The sequence below is a fragment of the Rhinoraja longicauda genome, chromosome 2 (genome assembly GCF_053455715.1).
Source record: "Rhinoraja longicauda isolate Sanriku21f chromosome 2, sRhiLon1.1, whole genome shotgun sequence".
Taxonomy (NCBI): Eukaryota; Metazoa; Chordata; class Chondrichthyes; order Rajiformes; family Arhynchobatidae; genus Rhinoraja; species Rhinoraja longicauda.
Window position 1 is genome coordinate 105,465,052 of NC_135954.1, and position 19,286 is coordinate 105,484,337.

The window sequence follows — 19,286 nt, forward strand, 5'->3', positions numbered from 1 at the left end:
GCTTCTGTGGCTAGCACGTAAATAGTCGCCTGGGTTGGGCGCCATCTTGGAAGCAAAAGCCTTTTCTCGCTCCTCGTGAAGTTAAAAGAAATGTGAATATATTGCAGTTTCAGATCACATTTAGTCATTAATAATGTATTTGTATAATTCAATGCTGAAATAAAATGATCAGTTTTATAAGGTGCAGGCATTATTTGTGTGTCCAAACTACTATTTCTGTACAATTATATAACGCGTGTCATTCAAAAAAGACACCAGATTTCCACGGGCATTTTGTACAACATGTAACGTTGTGAACACCGTTGCCTACAGAATGTTAACTTCTGTGATTTATCATTTGCTGGAGGTCTCACAAAATGCTGGAGTAACTCAGCAGGTCAGGTAACATCTAGGAGAGAGGGAATGGGTGACGTTTCGGGTCGAGACCCTTCTTCAAATATCATTTGCTGGAAATTGAAACAAAACCAGGCCGTTTGCAACATTCTTGCCACTGAATAAGATTGTGGTTGATCTTTTATCTCAATACTACTTGCAACATAACTTACCTCTCGATATCTAAAACTTTATTTGTGTTTTGACCGTATTCAATGCTGAACCCCCATCGCCCAATTGATGAGTTAATTCTGAATATTCTTTGTAGAAATTTGTTCTAATTTCTCCAATTTTTAACACTTGTCACCTTTTAGTTTATTTTTTAGTTCAAGTTACAGCATGGAAACAGGTCCATGCCAACCATTGATCAGTTGTTCACACCAGTTCTATGTTATCCAGTTTCCCATCCACTCCCATACACTTAGAGCAGAGGCCAATTAACCCACAAACATGCACGTCTTTGGGATATGGGAGAAAACGGGAGCACCCAAGGGAAACCCATAAGGTCACAAGGAGAACGTGCAAACTCTACACAGACAGCACTTGAGGTTCGGATGGAACCCGGGTGTCTGGTGGTGTGAGGTATCAACTCAACAGCTCTACCATCTTTGCCACGGTGCTACCCTTTTATGGTATCATCTCGATATTTTCCCTTTAATTTCAAACTCCACAAATGAAAAAAAACATTATCTTTTGCTTCATCCAGATGTATTAATTGTCAAAATTGAAAAGTTTCTCGTAGTATTACACTGTGAGAAGGAGCTGTATTCCCAGATTACCGGGTCTTCTTTTATTTCATGCAACATTTGCAGCGAAGATGCCGTGTTCATTTTTTCGTGCAGCAAAACATGTTTCTGTATTTATTTCTCAAATCTTAATTCCCGATGTGAACATATCCACGGTCTCAGGCAGTCAGATCTAACAAAGCTTGAGCTCTGCCTCAATAATAGTTCTGGTCACCATGCGAAGACAATGGAGATTAGCAAGAGAATAATAAAACTTGGATTCAATACTGGACCTGTTTACAATGAATTGTAAAACCCCTCAGGGATAACCTCAAGAAGAGCTTCTTCCCCTCTGTTTTCTGGCGTCTGAACTCCTTCCGTCAGCGAGGGTATTTTCTGCTTCACCTCTACCTCATTGTGGATATTGGATATTGTCCCTGGAACTAATGCGCCACAATGCTGAGAATTATATTCTGCACTTTGTATCTTCCCCTTTGCTACACCTATTGTACTTGGGTTTGGCTTAATCGGATTGATGCATAGAATTTTCTGATCTAATTGGATAGCATGTAAAACAAAGCCTTTGACATGTACCTCGATACATGTAATAATAATGAACCTAAACCCACTCGGGACGCCAAAAAAACCCTCAAAGCACGTACATTATAACTTGTGTACATATGGACAGCTACCGAGCTTCGTTAACTAGGGTGTTGTGTTGTGCGATCCAGAGGTTTCTCTCAATGTACCAAACAGTTTTGGCAAACACAGGGAAATGCAGATGCTAGGTTTAGAAAATAAACACAAAGTGCAAGAATACCTCAGCGGGTCAGCCAGCATCTCCGAAAGATGTGGATAACTGATATTTTGTATCAGGAGTCTTCTTCGGACTAATCGGTTATGTCAAGTGGCCATCTGTACCTAACATTGTGATCTTCCATTGGGATTAGTATGTGGAATTACCTGTCCAGGAACACGGGTGGGATGTTTGTTCAAAAAGAAGCTAGTGAAATATTAAGCAAAGGGGGGTGGGAAATGGAGTTTTGGAAAAAGAGTAGTGTAAGGTAATTTTTCACATTTGGACGGACTTCATTGTTTTTTTTCCATTCCATACATGCTTTATATCAAAAAAGTGTACCTAAACTTGTGACTTCAGTTACTTTCTAATTGTGCCTTTGGTGTTTCGTGGGTTTTGTATTTTTAATTTGAGTAATTATATGAGATGAAATTCACTTTAATAGTTATTCTCAAAATATTAAGGCCTCTGGAATATAGTGTTTGCACATTTCATGTTTTCTCGCTTGTGTTTTTTTTTTCAATGTGTGGAAAAGGTGAAGTAAAAATGAACTATTTATCAAAGCCTTACGTAGCTATGGTTACTACATACCAAATGGCCGTGCTGCTAGCATTTAACAACAGTGAAATCGTCAGCTACAAGGAGCTCCAAGACAGCACACAGATGAATGAAAAAGAACTTAGCAAAACCATTAAATCCTTGCTTGATGTAAAAATGATCAACCATGACTCTAGCAAGGCAAGTATGTTGATGCAATGCTGGTGATATATTTAAGGAATTTGTTGTAGTACGATCTCATTTCAGAGCTGCTTTGAAAGTTATTGTATAATTTTTCCACCGCGTATTTAAACTGATGGGAATGTCTTGCAGTGCGTGCTAAATGGAAAGCTCATGGCGAATGAACCCAACAAAATTAAGCAATAGAAGAAACTCATGAAATTTTAATTTAGAAGTGAAGTTAACCCTAAAAGGAATAAGTACAATAGTTGTAAAACTAAAAGTGACATATTTTGGCTTTTCCCAGTTCATGGATGAATGCACAAATCAGGAAGATCTCGAGTTTAAGATCGGAGTTCTGCTGAGTTATAGAAAAAGCGTTTCAATCATTGAGTTATAGAACACAGAAACAGCCCCTTTGGTCTAACATGTCCTTGCTGGTCAAGATGCTCCATCTACACTCGTCCCACCTGCCTACATTTGGCCCAGATCCCTCTAAACCTTTCTTATCCATCAACCTGTCCAAGTGTCTTTTAAATGTTGCTCCAGTACCTGCCTGAACTACTCCTCTGGTAGCTCATTCCATATACCCACCACCCTCTGTGAAAAGGTTTCCCCTCAGGTTCCCGTTAAATCTTTCTCCTTAAACCTCTGTCCCCTGGTTTTATATTTCTCTACTCTGGTTGAATGTGTTTTATCCAATCTATTTGCCTCATGATTTTGTACATCTCTATAAGATCACCCCTCACCCTCCTGTGTGAAGGAATAAAGAACTAGCCTGCCTAACCTCCTCCTATAGCTCAGGCCTTCGGTTCCTGGCAACATCTTCGTAAAAAGAATTCTGGACTCTTTCCCGCTTAATAACATCCTTCCTATGGCAGGTTGACCATAACTGAACACATTATTCCAAATGCAGCCTCACCATTGTGTTGTACAACTCTAACATTCCAGCTTCTATCCAGACCGATGAAGACCAATGTACCAAAATTTTATTTTCTCACCCCATCTACCTGTGACGCCGCTTTCAGAAAACTACGTATCTGTACTCCTAGAACCCCCTCTGCTCCACTATATTCCCCCAAGGCCCTGCCATTCACTGAAGGTACTGTTCTGGTTTAATTTACTAATATGCAATACCTTACATTTCTCGGCATTAAGCTCCATTGGCCATTCCTCAGCTCACTTGTCCAGCTGATCAAGATCCCGCTGTAGTTTTTGATAACTCTCCTCACTACCTACGATACTGCCCACTTTAGTGTCATCTGCAAAGGTTCACATCGTGCCTTATACATTTTCATCCAAACCATTGATTTAAACAATTGATAAGTGTTCCCAGATACTTTGGATTTGGTGGGGAAGTTATCCAAGATGCAGATTCTTGATTATTCTGTTGGCAGTAACACATTTGTGAATGTTAGGCCATGTTATCAAAGGCTTGAATGTGATTTCTTCATGGCAGATTAGCCAATACTAATATTGACACTGATTTAAAGAATGAAATGTGACTACCCAAGAATGGCACTCCTGCATACAAAAGAGGGGAAATCAATTTTAAAATGTAAGAGTAAAGTTTAAGAAGATGTGGATGAAATCAACCACGAGAGAAACACTCAGGTGTCCAGTTAGGATCAAAACGGAAAGGTAAATCTTTAGGCATCTCAGTCCGAACAAAATACCTTGACTAGATGCTACTCAGGTGAAAATTTGCTTGTGCTCAGGCAGTCTCGTACTTATGAAAGTCACCTTAGTGTATTTTCTTTCTGCAGGAAGATGTTGACTTGGATTCCATTTTCTCTTTGAATATGGTTTTCAGCAGTAAAAGGACAAAGTTTAAAATCACAACCTCCATGCAAAAAGATACACCCCAGGTAAGTGTTTTTATTGTCTTGAATTATTATCGCCTTTCATGGTGTTAGTTGTTATTTGGTTGAAACTAATCACAAAAGAGGAATCATTACTTTTCAACTTTAATTCTCATTGTGTCACCCAGCGCTGAAACAGGCCCTCCCATCCACCATGTCCATGCAGGCAATCAAGTACCCATGTGGACCGATTCCATTTACCAGCACATGCTCCATAGCCTTCTCTACTTTGCTGATTCAACGACTTTTCTGGATACTCAATGCGAGAGGATTTCTCTGCACCACTCCTTAGGCAAAACACAGGGATAGTGATCTTCACATTCTCTGGCTGAGGAAAAATTCTGCTTAGATCACCTCTAAACTTATAAATGCCTTCTTATTTTTTAGCACTTCCTCCACAGGAGTGCTGTCTGTTAGCTTCCCTATCTGTGCCCCTTTATGATTTTATGAAGCTTTATCAGTTCTCCTCTTGCTATCTTTTCCTCCAAGGAAAGCAAACATGACCAATTTAGTCTGTCTTCAAAGCTGTAACCGAAGATGGACAAAAAAAGCTGGAGTAACTCAGTGGGACAGGCAGCATCTCTGGAGAGAAGGAATGGGACCTTTCGTGTCGAGACCCTTCTTCAGACTCCAAGCTGTAACACTCCATCCCAACCTACGTCCCGATGAATCTTCTCTGCCTGCTCTCCAATACAATTGTGCTCTATCAACAATTTGATGACAAGAACTGTACACTGTAGTCCAGCTGTAGCCCAACCAATGGATTATAAAGTTGTACCATGACCCCTGCTTTTATATACTGCGCCTTGGCGAATGAAGCTACGTATCCCCAGACCGTTATTAGCTTCTCATCTATCTATCCCGCCACCTTGAGATCCTTGGATTTGTATGCCAAGGTCTCTGTTTGTCAATAATCCCTCCGACCCACCATTCATTTATGTATGTCCTACCCTTATTCATCCTCTCGAAATGAATCGTCTTGCATGTATCAGGATGAAATTCTACCATCTTACCAACTGATCAGTGCCATCCTGTAGCTGAAGACTAGGTTCATCACTACACCACCAACTGTGTGTCATCTATAAACTTAATCATGCAACCTGCATTCACATCCAAATGTATACAAACCATAAAAGCCTCAGCTCCTATCCCTGTGGTATACATTGGGCATTGAATGGTTCCATTAAAAAAAATAACCCTCCACCATCACCCTATTTATTACCTACTCCTATTACCAAACCCATTTTAGATCCAATTTGCCAACTTGACTTGGGTCTGTATGATCTCAAATTTTATTTTGGAAAATAGAATGATAAAGTGCAGAAAGCCATTATAGTCGTGTCAGCTCTTCCATCCATTCAAGAATTTTGTTTTGAAAAGTAATGTTGGATCGACTTCAGAGATTTCATTTCATGCAGAAAGAACTCATAATGTAAAAAATAATTGTCTTTGATTTTTCGGGTCATCAACTTAAATCTATCAATTCATTTGACATTATGGAACTTATATAGAATATTTGAATCTTCATGTAACTGAAGTTCCTCTGCTCTGATACCATTGGATTTTTTTTATTATCATCCCTAAGACTTTAAGTATGAGAGCCTGAATTTAAAGACTTTACACCCTCTCAGATGAAATTATGTCTGAAAAAAGTTTCACAAAATTTGTTTTTGGCATGCTATTTACTTTGATCAATAAAGACAAAACAAATCTTGTGACTTCTTTTTAAACAGCCTTCTGAATCTACTCTTCTGTTTTGGGTATTTGTACATGGGGTTTTTAGTTTTAGAGATACCACTTGGAAACTGGCCCTTTGGCACACTGACCAACGATCACCTGTACACTAGTTCTATGTTATCCCAGGTTTGCATCTAACACACTAGAGCCAGCACCGCCATTCAATATGATCATGGCTGATCATCTGGAATCAATACCCTGTTCCTGCTTTTCCCCCATATCCCTTGATTCCATTGGCCCTAAGAGCTAAGTCTACCTCTCTCTTGAATACATCCAGTGAATTGGCCTCCACTTCCTTCTATGGCAAAGAATTCCACAGATTCACAACTCTGGGTGAAGAAGTTTTTCCTCATCTCAGTCCTAAATGGCCTACCTCTTCTTCTTAAACTGTGACCACTGGTTCTGGACTCCCCTAACATCGGGAAATTTTTTCCTGCATCTAGCCTGTCCAATCCCTTTAGAATTTGAGAGTTTCTATAAGATCCCCTCTCGTCCTTCTAAGTTCCAGTGAATATAAGCCCAGTCGATCCATTCTTTCATCATGTCAGTTTTCTTATTTCTTTCTTAATTATTCTGACCAAAGTATATCACATCACCGAATGTTGCATTAAATCTGGCCACTCGGTGCCTCCTGAAGTCTGATAATATCCTCTTCATTGTATACTACAGTTTCATATTCTGTGTCATATTTCCCTCAAGTTTGAAAGTAATTGCTTGTCCACTGTTGTCTGCTTGGTCAGATTCAGATAACTGCAGGGAGCGGGGAGGGTTGTATGTTCATATGTGGTTTGTTTTCAGAGAACAAAAATTCAATCTTTACCTCACTAGTGTCATCAGTACTTACGATTGTGTTTTGAGTTGAACGAACCAGTTAGAATTACTGTGATGTTTCAAAGTGAGTTTCATGTGAGCTCCAAAAGGCATTAGTTCTTCTTTTCTTTAAGTAAAAAGATATAAAGGGTGCCTTGAGATTTTCAAGCTTGCAGCTATTCTTAACTGTAACCTGCTCTCAACTGATAGCATTTCTTAGATTCAGAACACTAAATTGTTCTAAAGCGTAGGCACAGAAATCCTTAAATTTGTGATGGAGATTCTTGTAACATTGGCCAATTGGAGCTGATAATTTGTGGCAGAGTATTTGTGATCCTGGGAGAACCTTTCCTCCACCTGCGACAATTGAAAGAATAGCTGATAAGTTCAGCATCTGCTTTGCAGATTTCTAATTTCTATTGTGGTAATGATTGCCAAGCTTCACGCTGGATTCTTTCAGAACTGCAATCTGATTTGTTTCTTTCGGAATCATTATGTTTAACAAAGGAAATGTAAATCACACATCAACGGTATGTTGAAACAGTCGCATTGGGGTTCTCTCATTGTCTTATTGCTTTCAGGAAATGGAACAAACTCGGAGTGCTGTCGACGAGGACAGGAAAATGTATCTGCAGGCTGCTATAGTGCGCATCATGAAGGCGCGTAAAGTGCTCCGACACAACGCACTTATTCAAGAGGTAAAGGTTGGCCTTATCTTTAGGACCCAAAGAGTGAGCAAAATCTAACTGCCATGTAAATATATAAATTAATCAAAGATATTTGCACTTGGTGGTCGGAAATGCACTTTCTTTTGGCACCATTCTGAGTGGACTAGAACACAGTACCTTTACTTTAAAGCCAGGGCTTGTAACCAGACCATGTTGATGGAGTAAAACTCTCCTCCATTTTCTTCATGCGGAGTTTATGAAAATTTGTTTAAACAGCCACATTTGGGTTCCTACTTCGTCTCTGTATGCGGCAAAATAATTGATTGTGTGTGCGTTGTCTATAAAATTGGGGAAAATCGCTTGCCATTTAAGCAAAGGAATAATACTGGTTGAACACCGATTTTCCGGCACCCTCGGTCCAAGAGCCTTTCTGGATTGTCCATTTTTCTGGACTGACATGTGATAATGCAGCGACAATAATCCCCTGGCCCGTTAATGACATCCCTCCCGTGTCCCTGAAGCACCAAGGAGTGCCAGAAGCTTAAATGAAACAAATATAAAATGTAAGCTGAATGTGAATGGAATGATTTAGATTTTAGATTTAGATTTAAAGATACAGCGCAGAAACAGGCCCTTCGGCCCACCGGCCGCCCAGCGATCCCCGCACATTAACACTATCCTACATCCACTAGGGCCGATTTTTTAAAAACATTTGCTCAGCCAATTAACCTACAAACCTGTACGTCTTTGGAGTGTGGGAGGAAACCGAAGATCTCGAAGAAAACCCACGCGGGTCATGGGGAAAACGTACAAACTCCGTACAGTACAGCACCTGTAGTCAGGATCGAACCTGAGTCTCCGGCGCTGCATTCGCTGTAAGGCAGCAACTCCACCGCTGCGCCACCGTGCGATGCGCTGACGACCCATCCCCAGAGGACGGAGCTCCGGCTTCCGACCTTCGGGTCGCTGGCTCCTCCTTCTCCAGCGGAGTCGCCGACACACTCCACCTCGGAAGTGACAGCAGGCGAGCGGGAGGGGAGCCCCGTGGTGATCGAGGGGGCACACTGAAGCACAAACTGCTGGAGTAACTCAGCCAACTGGATCAGTCTGATGGAGAGTCACAATATCACCTATCCATGTTCTCCAGAGATTCTAACTCGCTGAATTACTCCAGCACTTTGTGTCCTTTCGGTGGGTGAAGGAGGGCTCGCTGGGGCACCTTGCGAGTTGGGAGTGGCGTCGGAAGCCGGGGCTCTAAACAGGTGCGGAGATGGTGGGGTGGGTTGGCAGGTGCGTCCGCTTTATCTGCCCCATCTGTTATAAGGGGGTGGTTAAGATGATGGTTTGCTGTGTTGTCTTTGTGAGGCAGCTGGGAAAGAGGATTGAGAGCTTAGTTAATTCTTTCACAACGGAGGGACACGAATGGAGAGAGCGCTCGCCACTGGCACTGCCATCTGTGGCCGCTCAGGGAATTTCAACTGAGCTCTTGTAATTTTTTCTAGATTATGTGGATGGGCGGACCATCAGGTGTCCAGAAAAGCGGTGTTCAACCTGTAGGTTCATCCAATATACTCTAAATAGGCCAAGAGCATTTGCTTCTGAGGTCACGAAAATAGAGAAATACTACCATTGCTTTGGCATCCTTCATCTTCAGCAAGTAAATGGACATTCTGAAATACCGAACTCTTGAGGGGAAATACTGTCCTCTAGTGTTCCTGTTCAATCAAGTACACCAACAAAAAAAGAGGTGCAAGAGTATCTGAGCTCTCAACCTGTCCTGCATTTCACCATGATCATGGCTAATCTGCTCGTCAGTCTTACCTCTTCTTCCATGCCAGCTGCAGTTACCACTCATTGTTTAAAACAATTACCTATTAATTACCTCCCCGTTAAAAATCTCCTCTGATTTAATTTCCACAAACATTCAGGCTTCAGAATTCCAGAGATTCACCACCCACAGGTTTACACGAATGATCCCAGGAATGAGTGGTTTAACATATGATGAGCTTTTGACAGCACTGGGCCTGTACTTGCTGGAGTTTAGAAGGTTGAGGGCGGACCTCATTGAAACTTACCAAATAGTGAAAGGTTTGGATAGAGTGGATGTGAAGAGGATGTTTTGACTAGTAGGAGAGTGTTGGGACTTGCGGTCGTAGCTTCAGAATTAAAGGACGCTCTTTTAGGAAGGAGATGAGGAGGAATTTATTTAGTCAGAGGGTGGTGAATATGTGGAATTCTTTGCCACAGAAGGGTGTGGAGGCCAAGTCAGTGGCTATTTTTAAGGCAGAGATAGATAGATTCTTGATGAGTGCAGGTGTCAGGGGTGATGGGGAGAAGGCAGCATTATTGTCTTGTCATGGTGCAGTGAAATTTTTTTGTTTGCGTGCTATCCAGTCGAAGAAATTATTGTACATGATTACATGATTTGTGTCTATCTTCTTGTACATGATTATAATCAAGCTGTCCACAGTGCACAGATGAAGGATAAAGCGTACAACATTTAGTGCAATCTAAAGTCTGAATAAAGATAGTTCAGGTCTCCAGTGAAGTAGATGGGAGGTCAGGATCACACTCTAGCTGATGAGAGGATCGTTCAGTTGCCTTATGGCAGCTGGGACGAAACTGTCCCTGAATCTGGAGGTATGCATTTCCAAAATTATGTGCCTTTTGGGAGGCGGAAGGAGGGAGTAACCTTGATTACCTTGAGGCCAATGTGTGTTTCACAATCCAAAAAGGTAATTGACATCCACGAGCACCTTGGGTGCTATCTGTGTGGAAATTGTACGTTCTCCCTTTGTCCCTCCAGATGTTCCAGTTTCTTCCCACATCCCAAAGACGGTGCAGGTTTATAGGTTAATTGGCCTCTATAAAATGTAGAGGGAGTGTCTGAGAAAGTGAGATAACATAGACCGAGTGTGAACAGGTGATCAATGGTTGGCATGGACTCGGTGGGCTGAAGAGCCCGTTTCCTTGCTGTACCTCCAAACTAAACTAAAGTCTTGTCTTAGAACAATGATTTTTGGTACGAATCTCAGCCCAGAAACTTGAGTAAAATTGAGACTGATAGTTCAGTGGATTTGCAAAGAAGTGCCTTGTATCCGATGCTATCTTTTGGATGAGATGTTAAGCTGAAGCCCTGAGATTTCACCTTGGGTGGACATAATGATTCCATGGCCCTTATTTATTCCTATAAAAGTATCACTACAGCAGGTTGCGATCATTATTATCACTGTTGGTGTGAGAATTTGTATAAACTGTCTGGCATGTTTTGCAATATTACAGCCTTGTTGGCATTCAAAAGCACTTGACGATGAAACATTTTGAAATGTCATAAGATTTATGGAAAATTGAAATTCAGAGCACAATGAGGCTTTTGCCTCTCTTCAAGGCTGTTCTAATTGCATTAAGATCATGGCTGATTTATTTGAGCGGAGGCTCTTCCGAATATAGTCTTTCTTTCGAACGGTACGTAATGAAATTGCACGTGTCTGTTAAGATAAGTAATTGTGTCCATGCGTAAAAGCAGGTGTGAAATGAAGATGTTGAAAGTGTTCAACGGGTGAATTAATATTTAAGGAGAAATGACAATGAGCAATGCCAAAAAAATCAGTTTTGTTCCAGCATTGATAACATTCGGTTTGTGTCTGTGTACCTTTCGGCTGCTCTGAGATGATATTTCTTGGTTATCCGCCTCAAAGACCTGCTAACATTTGTTCACTTCTCAACAGGTAATAAGCCAATCAAGAGCAAGATTCAATCCTAGTATCAGCATGATCAAGAAGTGCATTGAAGTCCTCATTGACAAACAATATATAGAGCGGAGCCAGACCTCAGCCGATGAATACAGTTATGTAGCTTGATGCAAACTGTTGGCATTTGGCTTTGTCTGAGTATGGTGCAAAGACCTGCTGTGTCACTGTTTGATGTGTTCCTGTGAAATGAAGCAGAGCTGTGCCTCCACCAGGTTTTTCAGCCTGGCAGCCCTTTCTCTGCTGTTTACAATCTAACCAGTGCCACATTGCAAGTGTCAATGCCGATAGATTTCCCAACTCGAGTCATCACAACATTAGAGTAAGTGGGAGTATTTTGGGTGCCATGTTAATCTCGCTGGTGCAGTTGATATATTTTAAAAACATAATTTAAAATTAAACATTGTAATATGGCAAATAATTGTGTTTACACTGTAAATTTTGCATCCCAGATTGCAGATAACAAACATGGCACAGTTGCTTCACAGAATTTAAGCCTGTACACAACCTGAGGTTTATGTAGGTTTCAGTGAAGTAGACATTACATCAGTGTGCTCTGCATACCACCCAGATGAGCAGATCTGTGTACTTCATAAATACTGAGATTTTCCTGAACTGTGGCTGCAGGAACATCATGAGGAATGTCTAAACTGGTTTGCACTTCCATTAAAGGGATTTTTGTCAGATTGATTTCTTTCAGTGTTTCTCGTCTGCATTGATGATTGTCATAAGTCCTCCAAGCCTTAATTCTTTAATCTGATGCTGCAATTTTTTTCTTTTTTGGGGAGGGGGGGGGGGGGGGGGATTGTCTTGTGAACCCTGTTAAAAAGCCCATGTCTTCAGTAATATTTTTCACATTTTCTGCCTAATATTTTTCACATTTTCACATTATCCACGTGCAACAAAGTAAAAGTCTACAATTTTTTTAAAAATGACTTAAAATAACTTGATGATGGATTTCTAGAGAATAAATTCTACCATGGGGCAGTAATGGAAAACAACCGAAGATCTCTGCTGCTGTTAATCCAACATGGTAGACCCCCATCACTCTAACATACACACATCTCCACAACCAAATACCCACACTCACAATATCCAATATCTCACCTCACCAGAAACCACTTCGGGTGATGCAGTTGAGACTAAGAAACAATTAATATGGAAAGTCGGTCTTTATTGGCAATCCCTCCTTGGTAACAGTGGTTGAACCATTACTTCAGAGTCCATAAAAACAATCCTGTCACGGCATTTCTGACCCACGTTTCGCAACATCAGACTTATTTTATGAAAATTAAAATTGTGTCCGTACATGTATCTAATAAAATTATAGATATCTATTATTAACATCCTGAGATTTTTAAATCGAGAACTTGGCGTGAAAATATTTTTAACATGTTAACTTAATTGATGGAATGAAGTCAGGTGGCTAGTTTGTTAATAGACTGGTAGATTTGAAGTTCTCCACACTTCCAGCTCTTCATGGTGTTCACGAGTGTAGGTTTTTAAACAGGATTGGCTGTCTCCATTCTTACCAGTGGTATCCACAATATCTTTAAGAGATTAATTTATTTTTTAACTTTTTTTTGGTGTGACATTGTATTACCAGTAGCCAAGTGCAGCTGGAATAGCAGGGAATAAAACTGTTAAACTGCAGTTTGAGTTTGGTTGTTCTTGCCCTTTGTTTTATTGCAATTACAATTTTAAAATCTGAATGTAATTTAATATTTTGCCTTTCAAAGCAAAATTGCGTGAGAGGAAAAAATAAAATCCATTGACTTACAGGGTTAATTTTCAGTGACTGCCCCACATATGGAATTAAAATACTGGGAGGGAGTGCCATGCACTATTCTCATTTCTGTCCATCCACCACCTCCACTGGTGTTGTCCCAATGGAAGATGACTGGTGAATAAGTGAAGAGAATTCCCACAAGGAAGCAGGAGGACACTTTGTTCTGAAGCCGCTTTTTATCGTCTCTGTCCACCATGGATCCATTTGCATTTACCAAACCATGTTGCTGTATGGTCAAAGATGGCTCACAATAAGTCCCAAAATTTAGCATCTCTGAACAAGCACTCAGCCGGGCAAGGTATCCTTGGCCCTCACCTTCTCTGGTTGTGCCTCCCAACAACTTTTGAAACCAGCAACAGCACCTGCCACCAATCAAATTCCAATCTAGAACCTTGCAGTCGGTCCCCAGCATCATTGCATTTCCCAAACATAAGTTTTGCTGCAGTTCAGATAAGAGTTCAGCCAGCTTGTCCACAAAGGAAGCACAAAGTTCCTCGTGCAGGTATTTCTTCGCCCCCAACCATCACAACCCTTGCTGGTCCCAGTCAAGCCACTAATTAAATTTGATCCCATTGTTCTTGTTTCAGGGTATCAGTTTCTTTGGCGAATATCTAAGGAACTAAATTGCTGTGATTGTAGAATAGATGATGTGTGTCCACTCAACGCTTTTTGTGAAAGAAAATCTATTTTGTTGCTGTCATTTCACATGCATTGTATTTGTCCTAAATGTAGACCAATGTTTCACATTATCCTGCCATGTGGTACCGATTGGGCAAAATACATAACATAAACTTGCTTCGTACAAGGATTGTAATATTTCTTCAATTTTATGGATTCAGTCAAATTTTGAACAATAGGAATTGCCACTTAGTTGCTAGGTTTCTAGCTAAAAGAGGGCATTATCTGCACATTTTTCCCATGTCTACTGGAGTATTTTTAGGCAGTGAAGAATTTAGACACCCACCCTTATTTTAAAGGCACCACCTTTGTGATTTAAAAGTTGTTTTTATAATATCCTGAAGTAATTTCTCATGACTAAATGAAAGCATCTCTTAAATTTTTAATTGTTTAATCCCTAAATATTTTAGTAGACTGTTTCCATTTGCCTACCTGGAGAAACTAATCTGCTGCTTCTCAAAGCACAGGATCCCTTTGCATTAAGACACTAAAGTTAAATTAGTTCGGCAAGTTGAGATCGTTATTCAGAGAGAACAAAGTACGTTGACATAAAGTATTAACTGATGGCTATAATTAATAGCACTGCACACCAGCATTATCACATATTTCAATTCCCTTTATCTTTTGATGATTTGAATTTTTTTTTAAAGATTAGTTTTAAATTTCTTTCCTGAACCACAATTTTTGTTGCATTTAGATTTGGTCAGGTGTCTGCAACCAAGAGGAAGGTCATCTGTTTCATAATGCTGCCAGTTTTGTTCTGAGCATTTAGGAACTCGTAACCGTTCCCATATTTGTGATAAACATTTTTCATCTCGCTAAAGGATGGGAACATCAATTTGAAAACTCATTGTAGTTCAGCGGGGAATTCCCTGTTCCTGAGCCATTTTGAAAATTGAAATCCAATTACAAATTATCCATTGGGTTATTAAGTTTCAGAATCTAAACACTTAAAATTACTTTAGCTCAATAAACCCGTTCTCAAAGTGAAAAGGTATTGGGGGGGGGAAATGTACTTGAGTTACAGCATTATCTTTGTGAATGAAAGCATTGACAGTTCAATACTTCTCTGCTGAGTTCATGGTATCTCCACAGCTGGCTGAACTTAGAAACAACAGTTTAAGACAACAAAAAGTTGGCTTGACCTTTCCCAGATCGACAGAAAGAGAAGAGAATTCCTGGATATTCGTCACTTAGCACCAGTGTTAACTTGTGGAAGTGTGTTTGTAAAAAAAGATACAGAATGTGAACATGTTCCAATTGGCTTTGACGACTGCAGTTGAATACCCACGTGCTAAATAGGCAAGTTGTGTGCTGAAGAAGGCTATGAACATCATTGAACTGTGTACAAAGCCAACTAAATGAAGGAGTTAGACAAAATAAAATCAGCTGACAGAATTACATTGAAAACTATCTTAACAATCTTAATTACCTGAGTAAAGTGAGAAGCAACCCACTTTCTAGTTTTAGCTGGTTTTGTCGTGTTTGAGGCTGACTTGAGGACTGCCAAATGAAATGAATGGAGATATCTGCTATTTGTCTCAAACCTAAACCGATTTAATACTCTCTCAAGAGACTGCAGATGCTGGGATCTTGTGCAAAAAAACCAGACTGCTGGTGGAAAGTAGCGGCTCAGTGAATGGAAAGAAGTAGAACAAGTTCAAAGTGGGCAAAGTTTGCGATTTCCTTCCACCATGCAGCCTGAACTAGAGTTCCACCAGCATTTTCTTTTTAAAAATGTTATTTAATGGTCTTATTTTCTGACATGGGTGGTTCAAGAGCATTGAATCGACAGGTACCTCTTCAAGTGAAGAGCGGGTTCAGATTTTATGTTTGTAACATTCTTGCCCATTCACTGCTAGATAAAAGATCTTGAGCCAGTGACTACATTTTAATTGATGGCTTTGAATCAATTTGAAACATCTAGTAATGTAAAAGGTGCAATATTCGAACATACACTTTTTCCTAAAGATTCTGGGGTTTTTTAAAAACTGGTGAAACTGACTATCTGTTAACACGGGAATGATGAATGTGAAGACTTAGTGGAATCTCATACCACAGTTGAAAGGATTAGATAATATGCCATTACAATCCAAAGTTATTTGAAGTTGATTGTTATTTGCAACCTTATTAACCCTTTGGCATCTTTCCTGTTCCATCCACAGTTCAACTACACTTCCTTCCCCCCCCCCCCCCCCCCCCCCCCCCTCCCCACTCACCGTGCCTGTTTCCTTCCTGATAGGAGATGAAGATTCTGTTCTGATGCTTTCTGGTATCTCATCCGAGTGATTATTCCCCCATTTTAAAAGGAAAATAGCAAAGAAAAGCCCGTTTTCAGGATCGTGGAGCCTTTTTCCTGTCAACCCATTACAGTCACAAGTGTTGCCCGTTGGTGGTTGTGAGTATGAGATGAGAATAGGAAACGCGGCTGAGTTTTCTTGTTCACCGAATGCTAAACCCAAGAAGAGTTTTCAATTGCGGTGTCCAAATGCAAACCAAAAAATATCTTGTACACCAACATTTGCCTTAGGTAACATCAGTTAATTTGGCACAGGGATAAAGCCTGCAACATTCCTGGTTTGCTTTGGGTAATTATGCAGTGTATTTTTGGGATCCCTTAAAACATGTTAAAAAATTGACAAAAGGCCTGGCTGCTTCATTTGACAGCGGTTTATTATTTAATGAACCTGCAGAGGCGAGTATGCAGCTCTTAGTCAAGAGCAACACAGTAACATATATCATGATTACTGACCACTGTGTTTTATTTTGCAAGATACAGTTTTAAGGTCTTGGTGGCAAAATCGGATAGATCAAACCAAAACTGGTGAAATTGTATCATTTGTTAATGCATGTACATTGTAAAAAAAAATCAAAGTAAAGTTTGTTTTATTTTGTCATGGCTATTCTAGTAAATTGAGTAATAAATGATATTCTTACCAAGTGGTGTTTGGTTTCTGTGCAGCAAATCATGTTGCAATATCAAGTAATGGTAATGTTTACAAAGGTTTGAAACTTGAGAGTATGCTGTGGATTTTCTTAAGTCTTAAAGTCGAATTACATAGCCACACTCCTTACTATTCCTTGTGTGCAGGAGGCTCTAAAATAGTATTTGCATCGATAATAGGTAAAATGCTACAGACTATTTTCGGCAAAAATAATTAATTAGAAACCACCCCAAAGCACAATCTCCAAATCTATGAAACCTATTTAAATTTGTGTTGATTACAACCATCAATACCTGCAGAAGATAGACACAAAAAGCTGGAGTAACTCAGCAGGTCAGACAGCATCTCTGGAGAAAAGGAATAGGGTGACGTTTCGGGTTGAGACCCTTATTCATACTGAGGGTCATGCTGTGAAGAGAAAGGGGAAAGAGAAATGAGAGAGAGAATGGGGAGAAGGCAGGAACGGGGTACTGATTGAGAATGATCAGCCATGATCACATTGAATGGTGGTGCTGGCCTTCTGCACTATTGTCTGTTGAGATATAGATGGTGATGTAGAGAGATATAGAACAGATGAATGAAAGATATGCAAAAAAGTAACGATGATAAAGGAAACAGGCCATTGTTAGCTGTGTGCTAGGTAAGAACGAGTACAGACAATGAGACTCAACAAGATGACTTTGAAGCGGGTCAACTTTGGTGGCGAAGGAACGAAAAGAGAGAGAGTTACACGGGTAACTTGTATTTATAACATGGATGCAACGTCGACATTAAGGTACAAAACCCAAATACTTTTGATGATGGAAGTGGAAACAAAAAAAAAGCTTTCCCAACTTACACCATGAACATTTATTCCCTCACCATGAATCTACGAACCTTCCTGAACGCCGAACTCTAACATAGTTGGAACATACATATCTTAAAGAAAGAAACACAACTTAAAAGGCAAAACAGCACCGGAATAAATATTTCTGACTAGATTAATGGCTGTGATTGTAACATTGGTAAAATATACGCAACATTTCCCTAGTCATCTCGACAAAGTCAGTTCTTATTGTAATCATAACGGCCTACAAGGGATTCAGTTTGCCTGTTTAAAATTTAGGTCTGCGATTTCTGCATATCTATCGTTTAATACTGGTCGTCCCCAAACACATATTCAGGATGCCAAATCCATCAATGCTCTCTCATGTGGGACTCTGTGTGTATTTGGATAGCAGAGTTTAGTCACGCTGTGATGACTAAACATATCATGCATTTGCACCCAGCAAGACATTCATGAACATTTTTGTTTCAATGGAGGGCTACAGATATAAAGCACAAGAATAACATGTTTAAAATTATTTTGATTTCCAAATCCATCTCGTACAGACAAATGTGAGATTTGTCCTTTTGTGTTATAATTATGAAACTTCTCAATTGTCGCACATTGCTATGAATTTGAGTCCCCAAAGATTCTCAACTGGAATTGACAATGGCTACAAGAGAAGAGTTCTCAAAGGAATTGCCATGTCAACTCAATCATATCATAATCTAATTACTTGATCTGTATTTCTAATGACGCAAGTGGTCTTAAATTGTTTGGTCAAAAAAAACCTTATGTCACAAAGGGATAAAATTGACAATTAAATTTGCCACCTGGATGAAGATGTTGGGGTAGTCCAATGTTGGGGGAGTCCAGAACAAGGGGTCACAGTTTAAGAATAAGGGGTAGGCCATTTAGAACTGAGATGAGGAAAAACTTTTTCAGTCAGAGAGTTGTGAATCTGTGGAATTCTCTGCCTCAGAAGGCAGTGGAGGCCAATTCTCTGAATGCATTCAAGAGAGAGCTAGATAGAGCTCTTAAGGATAGCGGAGTCAGGGGGTATGGGGAGAAGGCAGGAACGGGGTACTGATTGAGAATGATCAGCCATGATCACATTGAATGGCGGTACTGGCTCGAAGGGCCAAATGGCTTCCTCCTGCACCTATTGTCTATAAAAGCATTTATGATTCATAGGCACAAAATGGTGGAGTAACTCACTGGGACAGTGAGTGATGTCACCCATTCTTATCCAGAGATGCTGCCTGTCCCAGTGAGTTACTCGAGCATTCCAGCATCTGCAGTTCCTTCCTACACATTTATGAGTCATAATTGTATAATGCACTAATGTACTAGCAAGATGCTTGCAGCAGGATATGAAAAATTAATATTCCTAAAAGATATTTGAGATGGCATTTAAGATGCTTGCAGATAGGCACATGAATACGCAGGGAATTAAGGGATATAGATCATGCCCTGGCAGAAGTCAAATTAAATTATTGTGCTTTGCGCAGGTATGGTGACATTCTAGTCTAGTTTATTATTGTCATGTGTACAGTGAAAAGCTTTTGTTTGCATGCTATCCAGTCAAAGAAAAGACAATACATGATTACAATCAAGGCGTCTACTGCTTTGG

The 19,286-nt window shown here is 40.1% G+C and overlaps 1 protein-coding gene across 2 annotated transcripts in view; it reads left to right on the top strand.

The window, feature by feature from the left end:
- Window positions 1–12,215, top strand: part of cul2 (cullin 2) — a 68,696-nt gene extending 56,481 nt beyond the window's left edge. For both annotated transcript variants that reach the window (XM_078429566.1, XM_078429575.1), the window contains exons 18-21: window positions 2,429–2,635; window positions 4,381–4,478; window positions 7,601–7,717; window positions 11,416–12,215. In XM_078429566.1, coding sequence (XP_078285692.1) covers window positions 2,429–2,635; window positions 4,381–4,478; window positions 7,601–7,717; window positions 11,416–11,547 — 554 coding nt within the window. In that variant the 3' untranslated portion in view covers window positions 11,548–12,215. The remainder of the gene's footprint in view (window positions 1–2,428; window positions 2,636–4,380; window positions 4,479–7,600; window positions 7,718–11,415) is intronic.
- The last annotated feature ends 7,071 nt before the right edge of the window (window positions 12,216–19,286 follow it).